Here is a 25,097-nt window from a genome sequence, read left to right as displayed (position 1 = left end):
TTTATAGTGAAACCTTAACTGGTTAATAAAGAGCCAACGTTCAACAATCATAACCACCCGTTGTTCCTCTTCGCCTTTCAACGACACACTTAATACACAAATTCCTCCGCCAGGCACACGTTCGCTTGCCTTCTGCTTGCACTGGCGCAGGTTAAAGGTTAGAGACAAGAGCACAGATACGGTATGGGGGGGTTACCACCACGAAGGCAGTGATGGATGTAGTTGTTGCTGGTGTGGAGGTCAGGAGGGGTGTGGCCCGTCATGTCTAGCGCCGTCATTTGGCCACATCCCACCACCAGCTGAAGTACACAAGGGCCACACTGATCATAACAACGTCATAAAAAAAACAAAACACAACAAAAGATCATTTACAAAAACAACAAAAATAAAACAACAATAAAACAAAATTAAAGCAACATCATTACAAAATAACATAAACAATAACAACATTATAATACTGGTAACAATCACAATAAAAAAAAACACAAATTAAAAAAAAAAAAAACTAATATCACAAGAATTCGTAAAATATTATAAATGAAATTACTCCAACAACAGACTGGGATAACTTTGTAATAACGACACAATTATGATAACTATGTAAATAAGATAAAAGAGTATAGAGGAAATAACAAGATTATGATACTGTTATAAACATTACTGCCATGCCAACAATAAGGTCACTACCGTTACCGCCATAAATGGAGTAGAAAAACAAAGGTTCATAAACAGATATAATTACTTCACTCTGGGAAGATGACGACGACACAGGAAATGCTGAAGTACAGTGTGTGTGTGTGTGTGTGGGAGGTGTGGGGGAGGTGGGGGGAGGGAGAGTGTGGGGGTGGTGTGGGGGTGTGGTGTGTGGGGGTAGTGTGGTGTGTGGGGTGTGGGTGTGTGTGGGGGTAGTGTGTGTGTGGGGGTAGTGTGTGTGTGTGGGGGTAGTGTGTGTGTGGGGGTAGTGTGTGTGTGGGGGGTGTGTGGGGCAGTGTGTGTGGGGTGTGTGTGTGTGGGGGTGTGTGTGTGGGGGTGTGTGGGGGTGTGTGGGGGTGTGGGGGGTGTGTGTGGGGGTAAGAGTGTAAAGAAGAGTGTGGGCAAGAGTGTAAGCAGATGGGGGTAGTGTGTGTGTGTGTGTGGGGGTGTGTGTGGGGGGGCAGTGTGGGGTGTGTGGGGGTGTGTGTGGGGGGTGTGTGGGGGTGTGGGGGTGTGTGGGGGTGGGGTGTGGGGTGTGTGTGGGGGTGGGGGGGTAGTGTGTGTGGGGGCAGTGTGTGGGGTAGTGTGTGTGTGTGGGGGGGTTACAGAGTCGTCTGGTTGAGGTACAGTAATGTGTAGTGTGGTGGGACGCGGTAGTGTGTGGTGGGACGCGGTGTAGTGTCGTGTTATGCAGTGTAGTGTGGCGTGACATGGTGTAGTGTGGCGTGACATGGTGTAGTGTGGTGTGACAGTAATTTTATTTAATTTTGCCACGTACATTGGCTAGTTTATTGTGCACCCCATACTTATGCAGTGAACGGTAGCGCAAAAGATTATAATGTTGAGGTCACAAAGGGTCAGTGGAACTGACCACAGTGGTCAGGATATTATGCCATTGAAGGTTACAGAGTATTTCAAATAAATTCTTTGTTTAATTTTAAAATTTTTTCTACAGGTAAACACGGACTGTAACTACCCCAAAGATTTGTTTTCAGTGACAGTTTTTCTTTATATTTTAGCAAATATTGAGGCACAGTCCCCTTCACTAGTGCGTTTACAGGGGGTCGTCAGGTTGTGTGCAGTGTGGCAACCCTGTGTTTGTTTGCATTCGTCAGAAGGAAACTCGAAATAGTAAACATACTATGGAATCAAAGTAAAACAATATTCAAATAAATATCTCAATGATAATGATTTATAGAATGTTTATGTGATGAGTCCCTGTAAAAGTACAAGTGAAGGACTGTACATGTAACTAGTAGGAGACTTACAAATTCAGTCTGGCAGCATGAACAGTCAAACGAGTGATTATTTACACTTCTTCATGAAGGTCACCTGGTCTAGATAACTAATAAACACTTTCAGGTTCCAACATACAAAAAAAAAGCGGGAATTTCCATGACAGTGAGATGATAAAGTGAAGGACTTAACTCGTACCAATAAGGGTGAAAAAGTTACATTTCATTAAGTTAATCGTGATTTATCTTTCCCTTTTGTCAACATACCTTTGAACTATTCGTAAACTGGCTATTGTTCTATGTTATGTTAAGTGTTCCTTATGGTTTTGGTTTCTATATAATTACGAGTTTATATTTTACAAGTATCATTTATTTTTGTTGTTGTTGATGACTTGTGTTGAAGTGTTGTGTTGATATAATGTGTTACGTAATATTCTCCACTCTATTTGTAATAAGAAATAATTAAACTGAAGGTATTAGGATGCTCTCATTGTAGCGTCACGATTAGTGTAAAGTGAAGCCTGAATCTGGAATGACCAAAATTACTTATAGGTTATCAAATTCAGATCTCTAATGGGCCCCAAATGACTTTCTTGCCCAGGGCCCCAAGATCAACCACTGATGTAGGTATTCAACTTTCTAGGTAGACAGACATACAGAGAGATAGACAGGCATAGGTAAACAAGAGACAGAGAGACAGACAGACAGAAACACAAACAAACAAACATATAGAGAAACACAGAGACAGATAGACATATACACAAACAGGGAGAGAGGCAGAGACACACACACATCTACAAGTTTCTGCGACAGGTATACTGAACTATTGCCAAGTCATACAACAACAGGGAGAAAGTGATCAATGTTTGGTTACGACAGGACCGACGACAAGGTCAAGGTCATGGAGGCGGCTTTTACCCTGTGTGGCGGTGATAGCCAAGTCAGAGGGAATTAGAGAAGCAGATAAGAAGGTCCATTAAGGTATTAGAAGAGGGAGGAAGAGGTACAGTCCACGCCACTTACAAGCCAGACAGACTGGCCGCCTCCAAATTCCTAGTCGGCAATTTCGCTGGGTCCATCCCTCCCCCATCCCCCTTAACATACAAACCAGGCAATTAATTGGTGGTCAGGTAAAATATAGTTATTTATCCATTCTAACGTGTTCAAGGGAAAACATTAACTTTACAATGGAGTTTGAAAATTTGAAAATAAATTTTGCTTAAAATCTCAGCACAGGTCGTCCTCGAGGTGTAGGTTAAGGATCAGTGGCCACAAAGTGAAATTCTGATAATCAAGTGTCGTCCAAGTAATTAGTTAATTTGAATAAAAAAAATCACGCTTCAGGGACATTTAGATATCAAGTCTTCAACATTTCGACCACATATCCTGACCCAACATATTGAGGATGATCTATGCTGAAATTTTGAGTAAAATTAAATTTCGACACAAATAAAAAAAAAATCCCCCACAGAGTAAAAAAATAAAATTTTAATTAGAAAATAAAAAATAAAAAAACCGGCAATTTTTCAAACGTTTTAACATTGTTCAGGTAATAGAGCTCTCTAATTGGACCTGGGAATGGAGCTCTCTGATTGGTCGAGGGAATGGAGCTCTCTGACTGGTCTAGAGAATGGGCCTCTCTGACTGATGCAAGGAATGGAGCTCTGATTGGTCCAGAGAGAGAGAGAGAAACACGGTAGCCATTTCTATATCCCTTCGGCTGGGGCAAACAGGGAGAGTTACGACACTAAAAAAGTAAACAATGAATCACTCAAGCATTTATTAAGAGGCACAACTCTTTTTAAATTGCAGATGGCCGCCAGTGACTTCTGTACTACGACGTTTCCTACGAGGGGTCCTCAACTTCCTCTCTTCATGCTCTCAAATAAAAAAAAACACTTTGACAATTAGCACGACACAGACAGGAAGCAGGTACAGTAGCATATTCTGTACCAGTTAATAAAGCAGCCCCACACACACACACACACACACACACACACACACACACAAAAAGACTATGTGCAAAATCAACGAGAATTTTTTACCACTTTTATAATGGGTCGTAAGTTTTAATTAAAGATTGCCGGCAACCTCCTCCTCCTCCTTCCCCTCTCCCCCATCCCCTCCCCTATTCCAACCCTCCCCCTCCCCCCCTCCTCCTTCTTCTTCTCCTCCCTCTTCTTCCCGCACCGAGTGTTAGTGAAGCGTTTCCAATAATGGTCTTCACGCCGAAGATTAAGACAATATATCAAGTCTTGGATGGAGCGTGATGGGTCGACCACCAGAGAACCTAAACAAACAAACAAACAAAAAACTCCCCCATCAGACACACTAGGATACAACACAAAACAAACAAACAAGCAAACACCCCATCCTGCCACACTAGGATGCAATACCAAACAAACAAACAGACAAATACACAAAAAACTCCTCGAGCAGCCACACCAGGATACAACACCAAACAAACAAACACACAAACACTACTCCACCATCAGTCACACTAGGATACAACACACCAGAGAACACAAACAGAGAAACAAACACTCCTCCATCAACCACACGAGGATACAACACCAAACAAAAACAAACAAACAAACAAACAAACACAAACAAACACTCCTCCAACAGACACACTAGGACACCTTGTGAGATAAATTGATGGTTGTCTCTTGACTGTAGAGAGAAAGAGGGGACGATGAAGACCCATTGTATTCAGAATCAATCTCAAGCTTTCTTTCGTCGCGGCTGAACTATATCCCAAGTTTGGAAGGACCAGCGCCAACACCGAGGACCAGCAGGTGGGAGGGGGGGGGGGAGAAGGAGGAGGGGGATGGTGAGGGGGAGGAGGGGGAGCGAGTCTACCCCCCACCATCACCCACCGTATACAATATACTGTATAACTCAAGACACTGTAGTCATTCTTAATAAATTACTAAATCACGTTAAGAAAACAAATAGTGATGTCACGAAAAAGAGGAGATTAATATAGAGGAATATATTTTTGAGTGTGTTAAGGGGTAGTAGCTGAGGTAGGGAGTGAGACGGCAGGTGGACATGATTACCGTGGGAGTCAATACACTTAGCCAGGTAACTTGACCACCACCACCACTACTACGTCTACCGTTACTACTTCTTCCTTCACAACCACTACAACAACCGTCAACACCTCCACCGCAACTTCCCTCACCACACAAAATATCTCCTTCATCCACCACAACCACCACCATCAACAACCACAATTATCATCACACTCACATATCACTATAACCACCATAGTTTCCCAAATCACCATCAAAACATATCACCCTTTTCGACAACCATCAGCTCTACTACTACCATTAACATCATCTCTATCGCCACCACCACTACTATTTCTACCACAACTACCATCATCTCTACCACCATCCTCCTCCTTACCCTGCCATTCTAAACCCAAACTAAACCACACAGAACTAACAGACTAACATAAGAATTGAGAACCACTGAGAAGAGGCAAGGCGAGTGTAGCCTTTGGTAAGAACAAGTATTGAGTGGTCCGCTACTTCACACATTGACGTCAAATGGAAATGGTGTTGACGCATGCATATACAAGCATGGGAAGGTTCACCAAGCTACCTCAGTACTGTTTCTTTAATCCCACGCCCACCACCCACTCACTTCTCCCACGCCCATCTCTCACTCCTACGCCCACCCACCACTTTCACTCCCACTCCCAGCCCACGCCCCAGCCTGCCTACCTCTCCCACCTGCCTACACACATCTCCAACTGTCGCTGGATATTTCTAAACACACACACCATAACACCGTCCTTCTACGATTACCAGAATTATGGTAAAAAAACTTAGGCGTCTAACACGTGTAAATTTATTCTATCTATTATTTAATAATATAACAATAATAATAATACACAATACAACTTGTAACCAAGAGAGATAATAACATCACGTCATTAACTGACAAAAACACAAAGGAGTAAACAACAACAAAACCAACAGTGGCGGAGTAAACAACAATAACAGTGACACAGAAGCAAACAACAGCAACAGTGACATAAAAGTAAACAACAGCAACAGTGACATAGAAGTAAACAGTAACATAATTGTAAACAACAGAATGACATAGAAGTAAACAACAAGAGAGGAGTAACTGACCTCGATGCCGGAGTCGCCGGAGTCCCCGGAGTTACACTTGGAGGACCTGGCGTCCTTCAGCCTCGCTCTCCGCCTCTCCTTACTCGACCTGAACAGCGGGTGACCGAACCTGTAGGAGGAGCAAAACACAAGGGTTAGTTCTTCTGGTGGTGATGTGTGGTGAGAGGGGTGGTGGTGTGTGGTGAGAGGGATGGTGGTGTGTGGTGAGAGGGGGGGTGGTGGTGTGTGGTGAGAGGGATGGTGGTGTGTGGTGAGAGGGGGGGTGGTGGTGTGTGGTGAGAGGGATGGTGGTGTGTGGTGAGTGGAGGAGGGGGAGAGGGGTGTGTGGTGAGGGTGGTGGAGAATGGTGTGTGGTGATGGGGGAAAGGAAAGTAGAAGAGAGTAATGATGGAGGAAAGGTGAGGGTAATGATGAAATAGAAAGACACAGATGGAAGGGAGGGAGACAGGGGAGGAGGAGATGAGGGAGGTAGGAGGGAGGGAGGAAAGCAAGGTAGAGTAGGGAGGGAAAGGAGGTAGGGAAGGGAGGTAGAGAGGAAGGAAAGGAGGGTGTCTTGTGTTGATACCGAGGTAGTGTAGTGGCCAGGTAGACCAGGTCGGGACAGGTGGGGGGCCCACAACGACGTTCTCCTCACTACTGTTTTTGTCCGGTCGTCTACCTGAGGTACTCCGCCCTCGGCTTACAAATGACCGCGGGGAAGGTGAAAGGGGTTACCTAAGTCCTGTGGGGAGGTTGGTGGAGGTCCTGTGGGGAGGTTGATGGAGGTCCCAGGGGGTGGTGGAGGTCCTGTGGGGAGGTTGGTGGAGGTCCTGTGGGGAGGGTTGGTGGAGGTCCTGTGGGGAGGTTGGTGGAGGTCCGGGGAGGTTGGTGGAGGTCCTGTGGGGAGGTTGGTGGAGGTCCGGGAGGGGAGTCGGGAGGTTGGTGGAGGTCCTGGGGAGGTTGGTGGAGGTCCCAGGAGGTTGGTGGAGGTCCTGTGGGGAGGTTGGTGGAGGTCCCGGTGGGAGGTTGGTGGAGGTCCCGTAGATAGTGGAGGTCCTGTGGGGAGGTTGGTGGAGGTCCTGTGGGGAGGTTGGTGGAGGTCCCTGGGGAGGTTGGTGGAGGTCCTGTGGGGGAGGTTGGTGGAGGTCCTGTGAGGGAGGAGGTCCTGGGGAGGTTGGTGGAGGTCCCAGGGGGGAGGTTGGTGGAGTCCTGTGGGGAGGTTGGTGGAGGTCCCAGGGGAGGTTGGTGGAGGTCCTGTGGGGAGGTTGGTAGAGGTCCTGGGGAGGCAGGAGGTCCTGTGGGGAGGTTGGTGGAGGTCCTGTGGGGAGGTTGATGGAGGTCCGTGGGGAGGTTGGTGGAGGTCCTGTAGGGGAGGTTGGTGGAGGTCCTGTAAGGAGGTTGATGGAGGTCCCAGGGGAGGTTGGTGGAGGTCCTAGGGGAGGTTGGCGGAGGAATTTAAGGTCTTGTGGGAAGGCTGGTATGGGTATTTACCAGAGCGGCCAGCAACGGCTGACTCCCACCAGCTACCAGAGTCTATCCAAGCGCTGAGATTTATTACCACCTTATACAGGATTAAAAATCTGATCAGGAAAAATTCAAACTTATGAGAGAACTTCCTATAAACTTATCAGATATCAAACGCTGGTGTGAAAACTTGATTACTGATGTAGGGGAGAGGTGCGGGAGGAGTGGGGTGGGGAGGGAGGAGGGGAGGAGGAGGGGTGGGAGGAGGAGGGGTGGGGAGGGGGGGGGTGGGGGAGGGCGGGTGGGGAGGGGGCGGGTGGGGAGGGGTGGGTGGGAGGGGGTGGGAGGGGTGGGTGGGGTGGGGAGGAGTGAGTGGAGGGGAGGAGGAGGGGTGGGGGAGTGAGGGTTGGGGAGAGAGGTGGGGTGGGGAGGAGTGGGGTGGGGAGGAGGGGGTGGGGGGTGGAGAGGAGGAGGATTGGGGAGATAATTTAGTGGTTGGGGGAAAGGAGGAGGGTAGGGGAGAAGGGCGAGGGGTGGGGGAGAGGGCGAGTGGTTGGGGAGAGGGGCGAGGGTTGGGGAGGGGCGAGGGTTGGGGAGAGGGGCGAGGGTTGGGGAGAGGGGCGAGGGTTGGGGAGAGGGGAAGGTGGAAGGGGGTGAGGAGGAGGGTTGGGGAGAGGAGGAGGGGTGAGGAGGAGTGGGGTGAGGGAGGAGGGGGTGAGGAGAGTGGTGGGAGGAGTGAGGGGTGAGGAGGAGGAGTGGGGGGGGTGAGGAGTGAGTGAGGGGTAGGAGGAGGAGTGGGGTGGGGAGGAGGAGTGGTGGGTGGAGGAGGAGAGTGGGGGTGAGAGTGAGTGGGGTGAGGAGGAGGAGGGGTGAGGAGGAGGAGTGGGGAGAGGAGCGAGTGGGTGAAGCAGTGTAATGCATGGTTATGTCTGCTTCATTATCTCCTCTACTGGGAATGACTGACACAAGACATTTCGACTTCGCTTCAAACGTCTCTGTCACATCACTGTCGCTGCCATAACTAAAGTGAGCCAGTAAAATGCGCCTGAGTTTTTGAGAAGCCGAGAGCCTACACCGATAGTGAGGGAAAGCTGCCGGCGCTAAGGGTGACACCTCACTGATTATACGAGCCTGTTTACATCCATCATCCACCAACACCCGTGGACCGTCTCGTAGGGCAGGTGGCATTCCGGGCAACACCTGGCTTAACACACTCATTAATCCGGAACAGTATTTCTTTACCTGAAGTATGCGAGAAGACAACAACACACACACACAGTCACGAGCGAGGGGGTGCTACTAAGTGTGTCATTTTAGAATATTTCTCAAACACTGGCAACAAAAGCACTCGGAAAATACTTTAGTCCGTTTATCAAGAAACGGCCAAACGACCTTTAAAAGTAGTTCAAGGTCATTCCTCTTCAAACTCGTTTGAAAGTTTGAGGGAAGGACAGACGGACGGAAGGATTGACGGAGGGAAGGACGGAACGATGGACGGACGGACGGATTGAGGGAGGGAGGGAGGGAGGACAGACAGAGGGGGAGGACGGGCGGACGGACGGACATACAGATTAACAGCCGTCAGCCCAACTCTACCTGTAGATCGTAACATAAAAGCGTAAAAAACATTTACAATAACTACTAAATAATAAAAGGGGTTTAACTCTCAGGTCCTTAATAGGATGAGCGTGAAGAAGATTAACATATACCTGTGTCGAGCAGTACTTTAAAGGCTATTATTCCAACACTGAACTTTCCCTAACATAGATGTAAACAATGTACCAACATAACTAACGGGTTAAATAGTGATGGGGCGCAGACCTGTAACACTTTCAAGGCCACAACTTCAGGGAGGAGCCGACATGAATATTAATATATACTGTATAGGCGTGGACGATGGGTACATGACCATTCAACGTGTGACGGTGGTAGTGGCTGGAGAGATCGGGGAGGAGAGAGAGACATGTGTGGCGTGAAAGCTGATAATTAACTGGAATGCGACTATTTCTCTCTCCCTATGATGCCGGCGAAGTGATGGACCTCTCGTAAGGCAGTACCTGGGAGTCGACTGTAGGGCGACACAGGAGGAGGAGGAGGAGAGGGATGTGCAAGAAACGAGTGGTAGATATCAATTTTAAAACCGGAAAGAGGTAGGCCTAGTAGAATTAAGGTTGATGGGAAGCGGTTTGGTGGTTGAGGTAATTGTGATGACAGTGTACTTGATGGTAGCGGAAGTGGTGCTGGAAGTGGTGTTACAGGTAAAGGAATGTTGATATAACTGAAATGGATAAGCATTAGTAACAAAATTCACATGTCTTGATAAAACCTCTTGGTATACTGTATATATCTGTATCATAAAGAGGCAGTGCAAATACTAATGGCCTACAACACTCGTAAATAACATTGATTTTTGAAAGATATATTGAGTTATAGACAATGAATATAGGAAACTGTTGATCACTAAAAAATAGAACACAAAGTGGCTTAAAGATACAACTAAATACTGTAATATAAACTAACATATGCCAGCACATCCCAACAGCTTCAACACAGTAAAGAGGAACTTACGATGTACATAAGATGGGCGGTAAAAGTGATGAGTTATAGAGGATGTAGAGAATGATGGCAATATATAGAAAGAGAAGAAGACCCCCAAGAGTGGCCCCGGTCTTGACGGCCACCCCCACACCGTACACCAGGACGGATATGCTGGCCATGTTGAGAGTGATGAGCAGCTGGAGGCACCTGGGCGACTCATCCGTCATTTAGTGAGTATTGGTGGCAGCGGTGGGATCCTCTATTTTGTGTTTACATTCAGACTTTTTCCCAACTGTTTCTTTACTTTTATGTTTTCATTCACTTGGTAAGTTATGGGCTGTAAGGATCCTGCGTGTATCCCGAGGACCATTTAGTTGTGTTCACTGAGTTGCATTTTTGTTTCATGATTTGTTCTTTTTCTTCTCTTGCACAAGGTTACCACAACTCAGATACTGTTATTTCAAAGAATTATGTTCATACGACACAAACAATGCTTTTAAGTTTAGTTTGAGATTTCTGAAATAAAAGTGCATAAAATCAAAGAAATGTCGAAATTAGGTTGACAACATACTGATGCTATGCACGACATAACACACGGTAGCAGCTTCAATTCATAAAATTTATATCCGTAAACAATTTCCATTAGCAGGTCACAATCCACGAACTGTATAAGGCTGGACCTTCATTTTGTGAGGACAATATACATAAACTGTACACAGGACACCAACCTCTTTGTAACTCCTGGCCATAAAAAGTAAGCAGAGAAAAATACAACAAAAAGTTAACACAAGGATCATTCATCATTGTTCACTACTTTAAGGTCTTTTTATGTCACACAATGGCAGATCTGACCACACGATTAGTCTCTCCTAACAAATAAACCTTGTAAACTGTCGAGAAAAACATTATTTAGCCGGGAATTGTATCCTCCAGCATCATTTATTATACAGTAAGACATGAACAACAGTGAAGGACCTTATTGACGTCAGTAATTTGGTCATGTTTAATTTACAATACACGTCGGAGTTTTGAAGTACAAAATAACTTACGGTTTAGAGAGATGTCATGGGTATTAAAGTACCGTCTGTAGTGGTGTCAGAGCCTCGACAAAGCCCCAATTACATTTTCATCTAGTACGGATGGAGGGGCGAGAGATGGAGGGGGAGAGGAGCCACAGTTAAGCCCCCACCACTTCGACCCTTCCTCCTCCTCCTCCTCCTCTCAGTTCGGCTTTGTCTGTGTTTGCGTTGTAAATTGATGTTCCTTTAACGACAGAAAAGGCTCAATAATAATGATATTGTTATTTTTACGTTACTCTGAATACTTCCCTTAAATCCTGAGCATATTGTCCCTTGACCGAGGCAAGGATAACTATTATTTACTCTACATAATTATCATTTCTACTGTATTCTACTGTATAAACATTCTTCTTCTACTTCTTGTCTTTCTCCACCGCCATTTTCTTCTCTTCCTCCTCCTCCCATAATCATTACTACTATTTCACGGTCATTATCATCGTCATTATCAGGAACAGAATAATGTGCCTCATTATCTACCAAGTGGGACATTATGAGGCAGGTGTCAAGTACACTTCCTTACCCTGAGTCACCACCTACACCTAGAGTCAACACCTACAGTGCTACACCCTGAGTTACCACCTTAACCTAGAGTCACCACATAAACCTACACCCTGAGTCAATCCCTACACCTACACCCTGCCTCAACACCACCCTACCACACCACAACCTACAGTACACCCTGCTACAACATCACCTTACACCCACTTCCTTATCCGCACACCCCTCATGGACCCTGTGTTTCCTACACTCTCTGGGGCGTGGAGACAACACCCCTTTTATGACTAATACACAACAACTACACGATACACTTTCTTACCAACCTGGCAGACAATGTGTTTTATGGGTTCCTATTTCACCTCCCCTCCCCCCTCTCCCAAGGCTGTGACGTCATACACGAGACAACCAGGACGGTGGCACTCCTCCCGTGGCAGGAAGGTCGTACTAAAACTGTACTCAAGAGATGGAATAATAACCCTGAGATGTTACACTCATTCTCTCACTAGTAGGACCGAGGTAATGGACAGGCAGACAGACAGGCAGGCAGACAGACAGACACATATGAAAAGCCATACAGAGGTGCGTCCAGGTGTGTAGCAGAGGGGGGCTAATAGAACAGGTGAGGTCATTGTACCTGCGATGACCATATGGTGGAGGGTGGCCAGGTGACAACACTCAACATCACCACCAACACCTGTCACTCCCTGGCTCTCACTGTTGCCTTCTACTCTGCGCCATCACACACTAGTCAGCTCTGTTTGCATTATACAGTGTAGTTTTAGGGGTAATTCCTCACTAATAATAATTTTCTATGTTTTTCGGAATTTTAAACTGATATGAATGATAATAATAAAGATAATAATAATAATAAAAATAATAATAATAATAATAATAATAATGATAATAATAATAATAATAATAATACCCTGAACTATAGGTCAGTTATGATAGTACACGAGGTATCAAATGAAACAAAGTACATTTTACCAGTACAGTATATGAACTGATTTCCCCCCAAAAATTACTTATAAAAACACAAACTTCCCTGCTTGGCTTTAGGACGATTATCCCTATTTTGTCCAACATAAAAACATACTACAGACAGACAGACAGACAGACAGACAGATACACACACACCAGGGGACAGGCCAGGTAAGGTGTCACAACCTCTCAACAATAGTAATCACACACAGGAGGTACAGGACGTCTCTCACGCCTCAGACCTTCACCGCTGACAATACGATATTAATCCAATTTGTTCTCCTGACCCGGCCACCCTCCTACTACACCAGACCTGGCCACTTTTCTACACTATGACCAGCCACTCTCTTATGCTAGGACCGGCCATCCTCCTACACTAGGCCCGGCGACTCCCTTATACCAGGCCCGGCCAACCTCCTATACCAGGCCCGGCGACTCTCCTATACCAGACAAGGCCACTCTTTACCCCAGACCCGGCCACCCCGCTCCCCCACACCCGGGCACCCCAGACCCGGCCACCCCTGCTCCCCCACACCCGGCCACCCCTGCCCCCCACACCCGGCCACTCTCTTACCCCACACCCGGCCACCCCACACCCGGCCACCCCGCTCCCACACCCGCCACCCCCCACACCCGCCACTCTTACCCCACACCGCCACCCCACACCCGGCCACCCCACACCCGACAACCCTGCTCCCCCACACCCGGCCACCTGGCTCCCCACACCGCCCCCACACCCGGCCACCCCACACCCGCCACCCCCCCCACACCAGCCACCCCACACCCGGCCACCCCACACCCGGCCACCCCTTCCCCCAACATTCTGTACCATCCTACACATATTCCAGGGTTCTTCATTACACCAATATCGGCTCCAGCCACCAGTTTATCCCGGCTCTCTCCGTTATAAAACACACCTTAACATAGGAGCTCTAATACACACTACAGCCACCACAAGATCCTATACATTCTTACGCCCATATTACGAACGTCATTTTTACACAGTCGATATAATCATAAATAAAGGACTGGGTGGTACAACACTAACGGGGTAATATATTTGTGGCGAAAGAGAGAGAGAGAGAGAGAGAGAGAGAGAATTATACTGGTTAATGTCTCAGTCATGTTACCTGTTGTTATTGTGAGTCGTCGGGGCCAGTATTCACACCTGTGGCTTAATATCTCCCACGCCCACCCGCCCATCTACCCACACCCAGTCTTATTCGAGAACAGTCCCTTCCTCCCACCCCGCCCGCCGCCCACACACACACCATTCTTACCCGACAACCTCCCACCTGCACACACACACACAGACCAGTTTGTAGACAGCTGTAATTAACACCTGTAAACAACACCAAAGTTGTACAACCGACCTTGGACGAGACACAAGGCAAGATAAACAATTATTATGGGATAACAATGAGACGTGTTTCTGTCTCGTTGGTTCACTTCATCAACACAACAGTCGCTGCCACACACTGTTGACCCTGATCCGCTGCTCCCCCTCCTCCACCCACCAGACGTTTACCAACAACACAAATCCATCTTTAAATACCATATTAGTTGAGGATGATCATATAATACTCAAGTTCTGAAGCATCATCATCAATAACATCGTCCATGAGGCCAATGTTACAGTCTAGCCACGACAGGTAAGGTTTGAGATGGGATGTTTAAATTAAAGACAAAAATTGAGGTTGTGAGTTTTATCCCCGTCACCACATAAGAGGTGGAGTTGACACTATTTATGGTGGTGGGTCGTTAACCTGACCTGACCTGTTGGCGGGTATAACAACATGAACTTAGAATGTTCCCCTGTTGGGCGCTGTAAACGCTTTGCACTTCACCTTACACAAGGATGTAGGGGGTGCCAAATAATAATAAAAACAACCTTCATATTCATGCAAAATTGAATTCCCATCTGCAAATTTTATTGGCTGATGTCATGTAATGTCTACGGCATTTTTGTTCACTGAAGCTTGGCGGACGGAAGTAAGGATAGGTGTTAATATTGTGGCTTCCACTGTGCTTTGTGTATATATATATATATATATATATATATATATATATATATATATATATATATATATATTATTATATATATATATATATATATATATATATATATATATATATATATATATATATATATATATATATATATATATATATACACAGAGAGAGAGAGAGAGAGAGAGAATGTTTATCATGGTGTTCAGTTAGCGTAGAATTTAACGGTGACCGGTTTTGACAGTCGTATACATTAATGCTATGGTGAACCTAATATAATATTATTTTCACTAATATTGTATTATCAGTTACCAATATGTCAGCAGAGAGAGATATATGTATATAGTGACAGAAGGATGCACAATTAGAGCAGCGTACACCGATGAAAACATACAACGGCTGAGTATCAAAACATTAACTTGAGAAACACTCAAAATGAACACTAAGGCCTTCCTTGTTGACCACCTCGCCGTCCAACAGACAACCTGGTCATGGGAAATAACTGGAAGGGAAAGGTTGAGAGACCGGACCCAAGACTACTTTGGTGAAAAGTGTGTGAAAAGGAGAGAGAAACGTGTTGTGTCAGCGGACAAGGTTGGGGCGGCGGTACCCGTGACGGCCAGCCAGCCAAGTGGGTTTTTGTAGAGCGTTGCAGTGTTGGCTGGCCCAGGGAGGTCACGTTGACTCACTTACCAAGGACCCCGCGGATAAAACAAAGGAATGAGTGGAAATATCTGGCAGAGAGGAAACACAGGAGGCAAAATCACCAAGAATAATGAAATAAAACCCACTAGAAACAGTAAACATAAGAATGGAGGAAACTGCAATAAACACGTAACGTAAATACAAAAAAAATAATAAAATTTTATCGAAAAAACCCGCCTGGAAATAAGAGACGAGAAAACAGGTGAGACCAATTATCGTAAACAAGACAAAAATAACGAAACATAACGAAAACTTAGATAAACAATGTGTTGGTAAACAAGACCTGGGACTGGCAGGAAAGAGAATGGTGAAAATCAAGACGTAACACTCGACGAAGATAAGATAACGAGAGAGAGAGAGAGAGAGAGAGAGAGAGAGAGAGAGAGAGAGAGAGAGAGAGAGAGAGCAAAAAAGAAAATAATGAGAAAAAGGAGGAATGACTTAACCTCAAAGCCTCAAGGGAAGAAAAGAAAGTGGGAGTAAAAAGATGAGAGAAAACGCAGGGAATGAAAAATAGACGAGAATAAAGAACGTCCGGAAAAAACGAGTGTGTGTGTGTGTGTGTGGGGGCATTGGAGAGAAGGCGAAAGAAAGAAAGAGAGGGAGAAAAATTAAGCAGTGAAAGAGACAGACAGAAAAAGAGAGGGAATGAGAGAGAAAGAAAGAAAGTGATAGTGAATGGAAGAAAAATAAGAAAGAAAAACAAGGAGAAATAAGGAAAAGAAATATATAAAAAAAAAAAAAATTAAAATAAAGAAAAAATAAATAAATGCATAAATAAATAAAAAAAAAGAAAGAAAGAAAGAAAGAAAGAAAAGAAAGAGAATGATTGTTAACCATTACATACAAACAACATTACTTTTGGACCACCGTCACCACCTGCCTGACCTAAACACAAGACTCATATAGTGATACACTTTACCAACAACAACAACAACAAAAATAACAAGAAAAAAATACAATAACAAAAACAACAATAAAAACTAACAAAACAACAACAATAACAACAAAATAAAACAACAACAAAATAACAACAACAGCAATAACAACATCAACAAATTTAAAATTAACCCATTGAGTCTAAGGAAAGACATCAGGCCAAAGCCAAATTTATCACGGACGGACGAACAGACAGACGGATGGATGGACAGGTGGACGGACGAACGGACAGACGGAGACAGACGAACGAACGGATGGACAGGCAGACAGACGAACGAACGGACATCATCTCTGAATTTCGGTCTTGGGGACAAAAAAAAATGAACAAGACGGAGGAGAAACAAAAAACAAACAAAAACAAACAAAGAAAAACAAAAACACAAGGAAAAGGTGAAATTAATGAAACAGGAAGAAGAAGCCGAAGTGAAATAACAAAAAGAAGGGGAAAAGACGAGAAGACAGAGAAGGCTAGACGGGAGAGTTAGACGGGGAAGAGGAGAAGACAGGGAGGGTTAGACGGGTCGGGGAGGAGGAGGAGGAGACGGGAGGGTTAGACGGGTCGAGGAGGAGAAGACGGGAGGGCGAGACGGTCGAAGAGGAGGAGACAGGGAGGGTAAGACGGGTCAAGGAGGAGAAGACAGGAGGGTTAGACGGGTCGAGGAGAGAGACAGGGAGGGTTAGACAGGCCGAGGAGGAGGAGGTAATACTGTAGTGAGGATCTGGGTGAAGTGATCAGCCGGGAGCCAGGAAAGACGCTGCTGCTATTGGCTAAAAAAAATACAAGTCTGTGGACCTTAAATTCAAGACGAAACTCAGGGATATGGTATTAGGTTAGTGTTGGTCTGTGTGGACAAGGGTGTGGGTTAGGGTGTGGATGAGGGTGTGGGTGTTGGTCAGGGTGTGGACATGGTAGGTGGGATGAGGGTGTGGGTGTTGGTCAGGTGTGGACAAGGGTGGTTGTGGGATGAGGGTGTGGGTGTTGGTCAGGTGTGGACAAGGGTGTGGGTTAGGTGTGGATGAGGGTGTGGGTGTTGGTTAGGTGTGTGTAGGGTGTAATGTGGATGAGAAATATAGGTGTAGGAGAGATGAAGGAGATGGTAGGGTGGATAAGGGTATTGTGGATATTACCTATGTGGGTGGGTGGGTGGGTGGGTGGGTGGGGTGTTGGCAGGGTGTAGTAGGAGGGTGGGTCAGGGGTGATGCAGTTAATCGAGCAGAACCAATACAAGGTCATATTGGGCCACCTACCACCACCACCTACCACCACTTACCACAACCTACCACCTGTCTTCGCCTCACCTTACCTGCCCATTAGGTTCTCACGTTCTACTACAGTGAAACACGTTTATATTTTCTTGCCCTAATTTGATGAAGGCCGCACGTGACACACACACACACACACACACACACAACCCCATCTAATACTATATGTCTTATTGCAATGTCACTTGTATAATTGTAATTCAACCCATTCCCAAATAAACGATTTTTCACCCTACGCTCTTCAATAAACCGTTAATTATTATTATTATATATATATTACACACACACACACACACATTACTCCCGACACTTTTAGACACTGTAATAATGCCGATACGATCACTCATTCACACGTCAATAACACCACCGTCAAATTACAACACTTTTTTGTTTGCATTCTGAATACAAATTTTGTAACAACCCGACACCAATAACAACGCCACACAGTTCACACTAAATCGGTTATAATTTGATAATATAATTGAAAAAATTATTCAATGTTTAATAGCCATCTGAGATATATTTTGTTGGATCACGTGATAATTAGATACCCTAGTTTATTTCACCTGATTATTAAACACACTTAAGCGACCTGGGGGATTAGGCTAGGGTAGGGTAGGGTAGGGTAGGGTAGGGTAGGTGAGGGTAGGATAGGATAGGATAGGTTAAGGTAGGTTAGAGTAGTTAAATCTTAAGATGAAGTAAACTGGGGTGCTTAATCTTCACGTGGTCTAATCTGTTTACACACCGAGTACCAACAAACACAAACTTAAAACAACAATAACAACACTACCACCAACCAACCCTTTGTTTATATAGCAGACACCTACAACTGTTCACTACCACTGATGAATAACTAGATGAATAACTCTGTCATCCCCACTTGCCCTCCCCCCCCACACACACACAAAACCCCGCCACACGTCAGCAACAGAAGCAGAAAATAAAACAGGAATTGTAAGTTCTAGATGGTTGAAACAGCAGAAGCAGAAACAGTAATTAGTAGTAATGACGAAATAATAAGACGGACACGAATAAAGAGCAGAAAAAACAAAAGAATTAAGAACAGCAGAAGCCAGATAAAGCAGGTGGGACAGAAGCGGAAAAAGCTATATCAGCAGTAGTGGGTTAGCAGGAGCAGCAGTACTTGAAGCAAGAGCAGCAGTATGTGAAGCAATAGCCGCAGTAATAGGCAGCTACCAAACAGGGAGGTACTACCGCCTGGGAAGATATTGGAAGCATAATGTGTTGTCTAATGGTAGACCCTGCTGCCATATGTGACCAAGTCCCAGGTTGCTGATCTGACTTTCTGCCTCATTTACAAACAATTCCAGAGTTTCAATTGTTTCTCTTGCTACAGACAACACAACATACATCGTTTCTCACCCGGGTGGGCTAATGCCCGTAAAAAAGTAGGTGAAGCAATAGCAACAGTAAGTGAAGCAACGGCAGCAATAAGTGAAGCAATAGCAACAGTAAGTGAAGCAATAGCCGCAGTCGGTGAAGCAGGAGCAGCAGTAAGTATCGGACCGAAAGAGAATCGCCTCAATAAAGTTAGCAGAAGCCAAGATGGTGAGGACAGCAGCAGTGGAAGCAGAAGCAAGAAAATGGAGGAAGAAGGAAAGAATGAGGGAGGGAAGACGAGAAGAGGAATGGAAGAAGGGGGAGGTATGCAGGGAAGGAGGAAGTGAGAGAAGGAGGGAGGGAGAGAATGACAGGCTCGCGACAAGGAATGGCACTCGGCTGGTTCCCACACTCTCTACAGCCGCTCCTCCCTGCCGCCTTTTCATCACCTCAGAGAGAGACAGCCTTCACCTCCTCATGGCTTTAAACACTAAATTAAAAACAATACTTATTATTTTCCTCAATCAGTAAACAGTATAATTATTTTTCCACAACTAATAAATCCTGTCCAAAGTATCGATCACATTTCAGTTATTTGGAGAGTGAAGTATGTATGTATGTATGTATGTATGTATGTATGTATGTATGTATGTATGTATAATGGTCAGCATTCTCGCCTCGCAAGCGAGCGGACCCGGGTCTGACCCCCGGGCAGGGTGAAACTATGGGCAAGTTTCTTACGCCATTTGTTCTCTCTGGGCAGATATTACATTTGAATATCCCTCTAGTGTTCAGACCTCTCCCAATCTTAGTGAAAATACGCCAATTTTCGCTATGACAGACACTGTTGTTGACAGTGATCATCACCTACCTCCCTGGGGCTCTCAACACACACTCACGTCTCACCAAATATGTGTAAACAAGCGCCTGCGGGAGGTACTGGGCTAGAGCACTGCAGTCTAGTGAGGGGGTGGCAGCTGTAAGGGTCACCTGAGTCATTGAGAAAGTATAGGATTGTGTTCTGGGTGGGGTGGACGACACTCGCTTGACCATGATTGTTGATACCGAGTGTAAAAACAATTTGTGAATTCCAATTGTTTGCGGTTTTTTATAAGTTGTGTGTGTGTGAGAGAGAGAGAGAGAGAGAGAGAGAGAGAGAGAGAGAGAGAGAGAGAGAGAGAGAGAGAGAGAGAGAGAGAGAGAGCACTAAACACCTTCAAGTGGACGGTGGTTGACTGAACCTTGATAGTCTGTTTATTTAAATGTGGAGTCGTAGACCAGTGACCTGACACGACTGATGTGGACTATTTTACTTAACAACAATAATACTACTACTACTACTATTACTAATATTAATAACACTATCAAAAAATAATAATAATAATAACAATAACAATAATAAAACAAAATAGTATATTTCAGCTCCATAAACAGAGTACAGACTCTGACCGAGTAACTTGGAGGTCAGGTAACAGGTCGACTTGACTAACAATACGTTCAGAACATGAGGTAGACACACACACACACACACACACACACACACACACACACACACACACACACACACACACACACACACACACCCCCAAGGGACGCCCCACAGCTCGGGGTCACTGGATAACTTGGTGAAAACACTGGACAAACACAGAGCAGATCAAGAAACCTTTTAAAATTATCCCACCCTCCCCCGCGACGAGATCCACAGTGAAGCAGTCCTTGGCTTGGCGCAGTAAGAAGTGGAATAATATTTGAGATGTTGAAAGTTTTTTTTGCTTGGATAATTTATTTCGGTGGTAAATAAAATGAATCATGAGAAGTTGATATATGATGACCATTACTAAACTAAGGTTAAAAAAAAAGGGAAATCAGAAAATATCGAGGCCTCAAATATCATAACGAAGGACAAGGTTATAGGAGAAGCAAGTGATGACGAGAGAGAGAGAGGAGGAAGGAGAGAAGGATTGGGGGGAGGGAAGGAGGGGTAAGGAGCGAGAGGGAGGGGGGGAGGAGGTGGAAATGAGGGGTGGAGACGATGATAATATCGCTTTTAGAGGACACTTTCACACCTTCTCCTCTCCAACAACACTGCAGACACACCCCCACTCTGACACACCCCCCACCTGACACACCCTCCAACACACCGGGTTAACATTGCCAGGCCAGCGAGGAGTTAAGGTGTCTCAGGAGGGACACCTGTAGGACCTCGCCTGTGTTCTGTTGATTTATGGTAATTTAGTCGTGGCTGCCACACACTCCTTAGTCTGTCTCACTGTGCTTCTCTCCCGGTGCTGTGTAGGGTGGTGGGGTATGGGTAGGGGTGGTGGGGCAAGGGGTAGGGGTGGGGGTATGGGTAGGGTGGTAGGTAGGGTGGTGGGTAGGGGTGGTAGGGTACGGGTATGGGTAGGGGTGGGGTAGGTGGTGGCTGAACGTTTACCAGACATAAGGAGGAGCAAACTTCCTTAACTTATGGACTTGAACCCGACAACAGTCACTGGGATAATTCATAAAGAAATTCTCTAGTATAATATTAAGCTACAACAACAATAATAATAAAACTAGTAATAATGACCAAAAAATAAGAATAACGACAATAATAATAAAAATAACAATTTAATTCAATAATAATAATAATAATAACAATAATAATTACACAAGACGGAAGTACTCCTAACAGCCTACGTCATCAAGGCTTAACTATGGTTAATGGCAACTTCCTGTCTTGGTGACGTCATTTCTCAACAGGAAACTTATACGTGACTTACACTATACAAGGAGATGACTGAGGTACACGTTAACATATTACTTTCATTTATATTATTTCAAGTTTGTTTTCTATTTGTTTATTTACTTTCCATTAATTTTAGCTGTTTACTTGATCCCTTATGCTACGTGGAAATTTTCTACCCACGAAAAAAAAAAATAAACACTGCGATAAACGGAAAAACTCTGCACTAACTCCATGTAGACCAAATCAGGAAGGGGGAAATTGTTAGGCTTTTGTTTAATCAGGTCGACGGTCAAGTTCACATATGCCACACACTACACACGTCTTAAGGCTGGCAATACGGCTGGGACGGGGTCGAGTTTGAAGAGTAGCTGCCATTGACTGGGAAATCTTATCTTACCGCATTGAAGGACATATACCTACAGGGAGAGTAGGATTCCATTGTAGGAGAGAGGTTTAAACACACACACACACACACACACACACACTTGCTCCCTGGCTATGAATATAAATTTTACAATGAACGTCTTAATAATATTATATATAGTTTCGAATTACACAAACAATGGTAAACAAAAACAGAGCAGAGCAAACAAACAAACAGAGAGGAGACAGACAAGGAACACTTATGACTGTTGTTATTCTCGCCCCCCTTACACCCCCTGTGCCCCGCCCCCTCCTTCCCCCTCCACGCCTGCCCCTTACACTGACGAGGTTGAAATAAGGAATGTGGGGAAGGAGGGAAGGAGAGAGGTAAGGAGAGGGAGGGAGAGGTAGGAAGGGAGAGGTAAGGAGGGAGGGAAAGCGAGTGTGAGAGGGGCAAGGTAGAGAAGAGTGAGAGACTGGAAGGGCCGAGTGAGGAACGGAGAGAGCTGCGAAGACTGGGTTAGAGAACCTATAAGGGAGGGAGAGAAGGAGGGAGAGGGAGAGAAGGAGGGGAGAGAAGGAGGGAGAGGGGAGAGGAGGAGGGAGAAAAAGTGAAGGTTGGATGAGGTAGAAGTATGAAGGAGAAGGAGGCGGAAAGAGGGAAGGCGTATGGTGGGTAGGAAGGAAGGCGGGGATAATAAGACAAGGGTGAAAGGAGGGAGAGTCAGGAGGGGGAAGAGGAGAGAATGGAAGAGGAGAACGAAGGAGAGGGGGGTGGAGAGGAAAAAGGGAGAGAGTGATGAGGGGAGAGGCTAAGAGGGAGGGAATAGACGAGACGGAATAGGGAGAGAATCAACAAGATATGGAGAGAGAGAGAGAGAGAGTTACCTGTGAACAACCTTAATGAGACGTATGGACACACCTGGTCAGTATCAAGGTGCTACTATGGGGAATAACTCAGGTAAGTCACGAGAAAAAATGTAAACAACTCGACCTAACGCAACTTAAACTTCACTTACATAAACAAACAAATTAAGCTCAATCACTAACCTAACCAAACAATCTACTCTAAGCTAAGCTAACTGAACCAAACCAAGCTTAATCCAACCTAACCAAACCAAGCTTAATCCAACCTAACCAAACCAAGCTTAATCCAACCTAACCAAACCAAGCTTATCCCACCCTAACCAAGCCAAGCTCAATCAACCTAACCAAACCCAGGCAATCAACCTACCAAACCAAGCCTAATCACCTAACCCAAACCAAAGCCAACCTACCCATAGCTAGGCAACCTAACTGAAACTACTCATAAGCTAATCTAACCTTCATTCTCCCTATGCTAAACTAACCAAATCTAACCAAACTTAATCTACCCACCTAACCTAACCAAACTTATCCCACTCTAAGCTAAGCTAAACTAAACTCAACCTAACCAAACTAACCAAATAGAAAACTAATCATACCTTATGTAAACTAACCTCACTTTAACCTAAGTTTACCTGAGTTACCGATAATCTAATGCCAAACCTAACCCACCTAACCTAACCTAACATAACCCTAACCCAACCCAACCCAACCCAACCTAACCTAACCTAACCTCATCTACCCTAAGTTAATCATGAGCTGGAAGAATTTTGTCCCCGTTGGTATTTTGTCCACTATCAATTAAAAACAGCAAAACGGTGCCAATTTGGGGTCTTGCCTGCCCACCCCTGACCCTGCCTGGAGCCACACAACTAAACACAATAGATGACGAGTACTAATAACACAATACTTTACACCATAATAATGACGTCGGCACCATAACAAACACTTCTGACACCACACACACAGTCAATTAGCTTCACTCATTATCACCAGTGTCACTCAAAGTGTTTTAATTATGTCATTATCTTCACTCATTATCACCTGTCACTAATCTTCATTATACACGTTTAGTTTTTTCGTAACTCACAATTTTCAGTAAAACTTCAAGAAATTAATTAAATTAACACTTCAGCACACACAAGTTATTCTCAGGCGGCTCCAGGAGCAGTACCTTTACATTAGCATCTCAGAGCGTCACAAAGGTAACTAAGCCTCCAGGTATGGGTGGAGCAGGTCCTGAGAGCCAGCTACAGCCTCCCTCACACCACCACCCTTCACTCCGCCCTCGTAACTGCCGCAACACACCACGCCGCTCGCTCTTCACAACAATACATTCTCCATTGTTTTTTTTTCGTCTTCCGGTCACCCGATTTCACATGACCTTGTACTCTTGCTATCACTACAGGGGGATCAACCTCCACATTATCACCTACCAAGACCCGGTATGAAGACTCCTGTGGTTGTAAGCAGGTCCTCGTGTCAACCACGCGCTTTAACTGACCAACTTTCAGGTTGACACTGGTGCCGAACGTCCCATCTGAGGAGGGAGGGAGGAGGAGGGAGGGTTCTGAGCAGTCCTCCCCCACACACTTTATTTTAGACGCCAGCGCCGCCGTTGAGGCCTCCCTTCTTGACAACGTCCCTACACACACACACACGTGCACAGGAAGCGTCGCCGGCAATGGTCGTAGTGAAAACCATCGATAAAAATAGATGGAGTTTAAAGTAAAGCAGCAACTGGGGTCAGGTGTGTTGGCGGGCAGTGCCGGCAGATTTCTCTCTACGGTAGTGGCTGAGCTGTGAGGGGCGAGGGCAGGGCAGGGGCAGGGCGGGGGCGGGGCGGGGGGCGGGGGCGGGGAGGCAGGTCGGGGCGGGGGTGAGACTGCATGGGGAGGTGATGGGGAGGCGAAGCTGCAGTGAAGGTGGAGTTGTGGGGGTGTGATGAGGGGTGGGGGGGTGATGGGGGGTAATGAGGGAGGGTGCTCAGTAGGAGATAAAGGGAGGGAGGGAGAGACAAGGGCGGGGAGAAGAGTACAAGGCATCAGGGCAGTAGAGACACGTGAATGATAAACGTAAATAAGATGAACCAAAGGACAATAACGTTACAATCATAACGAGGTGAAGGACGGTGGGAGGGAGGAACACACAGTCACCACATGACCCCTCCCTCCTCCCTCCTCCCTAACGCTAGGACAGAGCGACACAACACCACAACACTTGACTAACAACACTCAAGAGGTCAATAATTCAGAGTCACAAT

General features: G+C 45.6%; 1 protein-coding gene across 1 annotated transcript in view; it reads right to left on the bottom strand.

Annotated features, from left to right (window-relative positions):
- LOC121859189 overlaps positions 1 to 25,097 on the bottom strand; it is a 59,824-nt gene that overhangs the window by 671 nt on the left and 34,056 nt on the right. The window contains exons 4-5 of the mRNA XM_042355937.1: positions 6,080 to 6,188; positions 181 to 299 (exon numbers count right to left, since the gene is read on the bottom strand). Coding sequence (XP_042211871.1) covers positions 181 to 299; positions 6,080 to 6,188 — 228 coding nt within the window. The remainder of the gene's footprint in view (positions 1 to 180; positions 300 to 6,079; positions 6,189 to 25,097) is intronic.

The sequence above is a fragment of the Homarus americanus genome, unplaced genomic scaffold (assembly GCF_018991925.1).
Source record: "Homarus americanus isolate GMGI-L3 unplaced genomic scaffold, GMGI_Hamer_2.0 scaffold50924, whole genome shotgun sequence".
Classification (NCBI taxonomy): domain Eukaryota; kingdom Metazoa; phylum Arthropoda; class Malacostraca; order Decapoda; family Nephropidae; genus Homarus; species Homarus americanus.
This window is presented reverse-complemented; position numbering and strand designations above follow the sequence as displayed.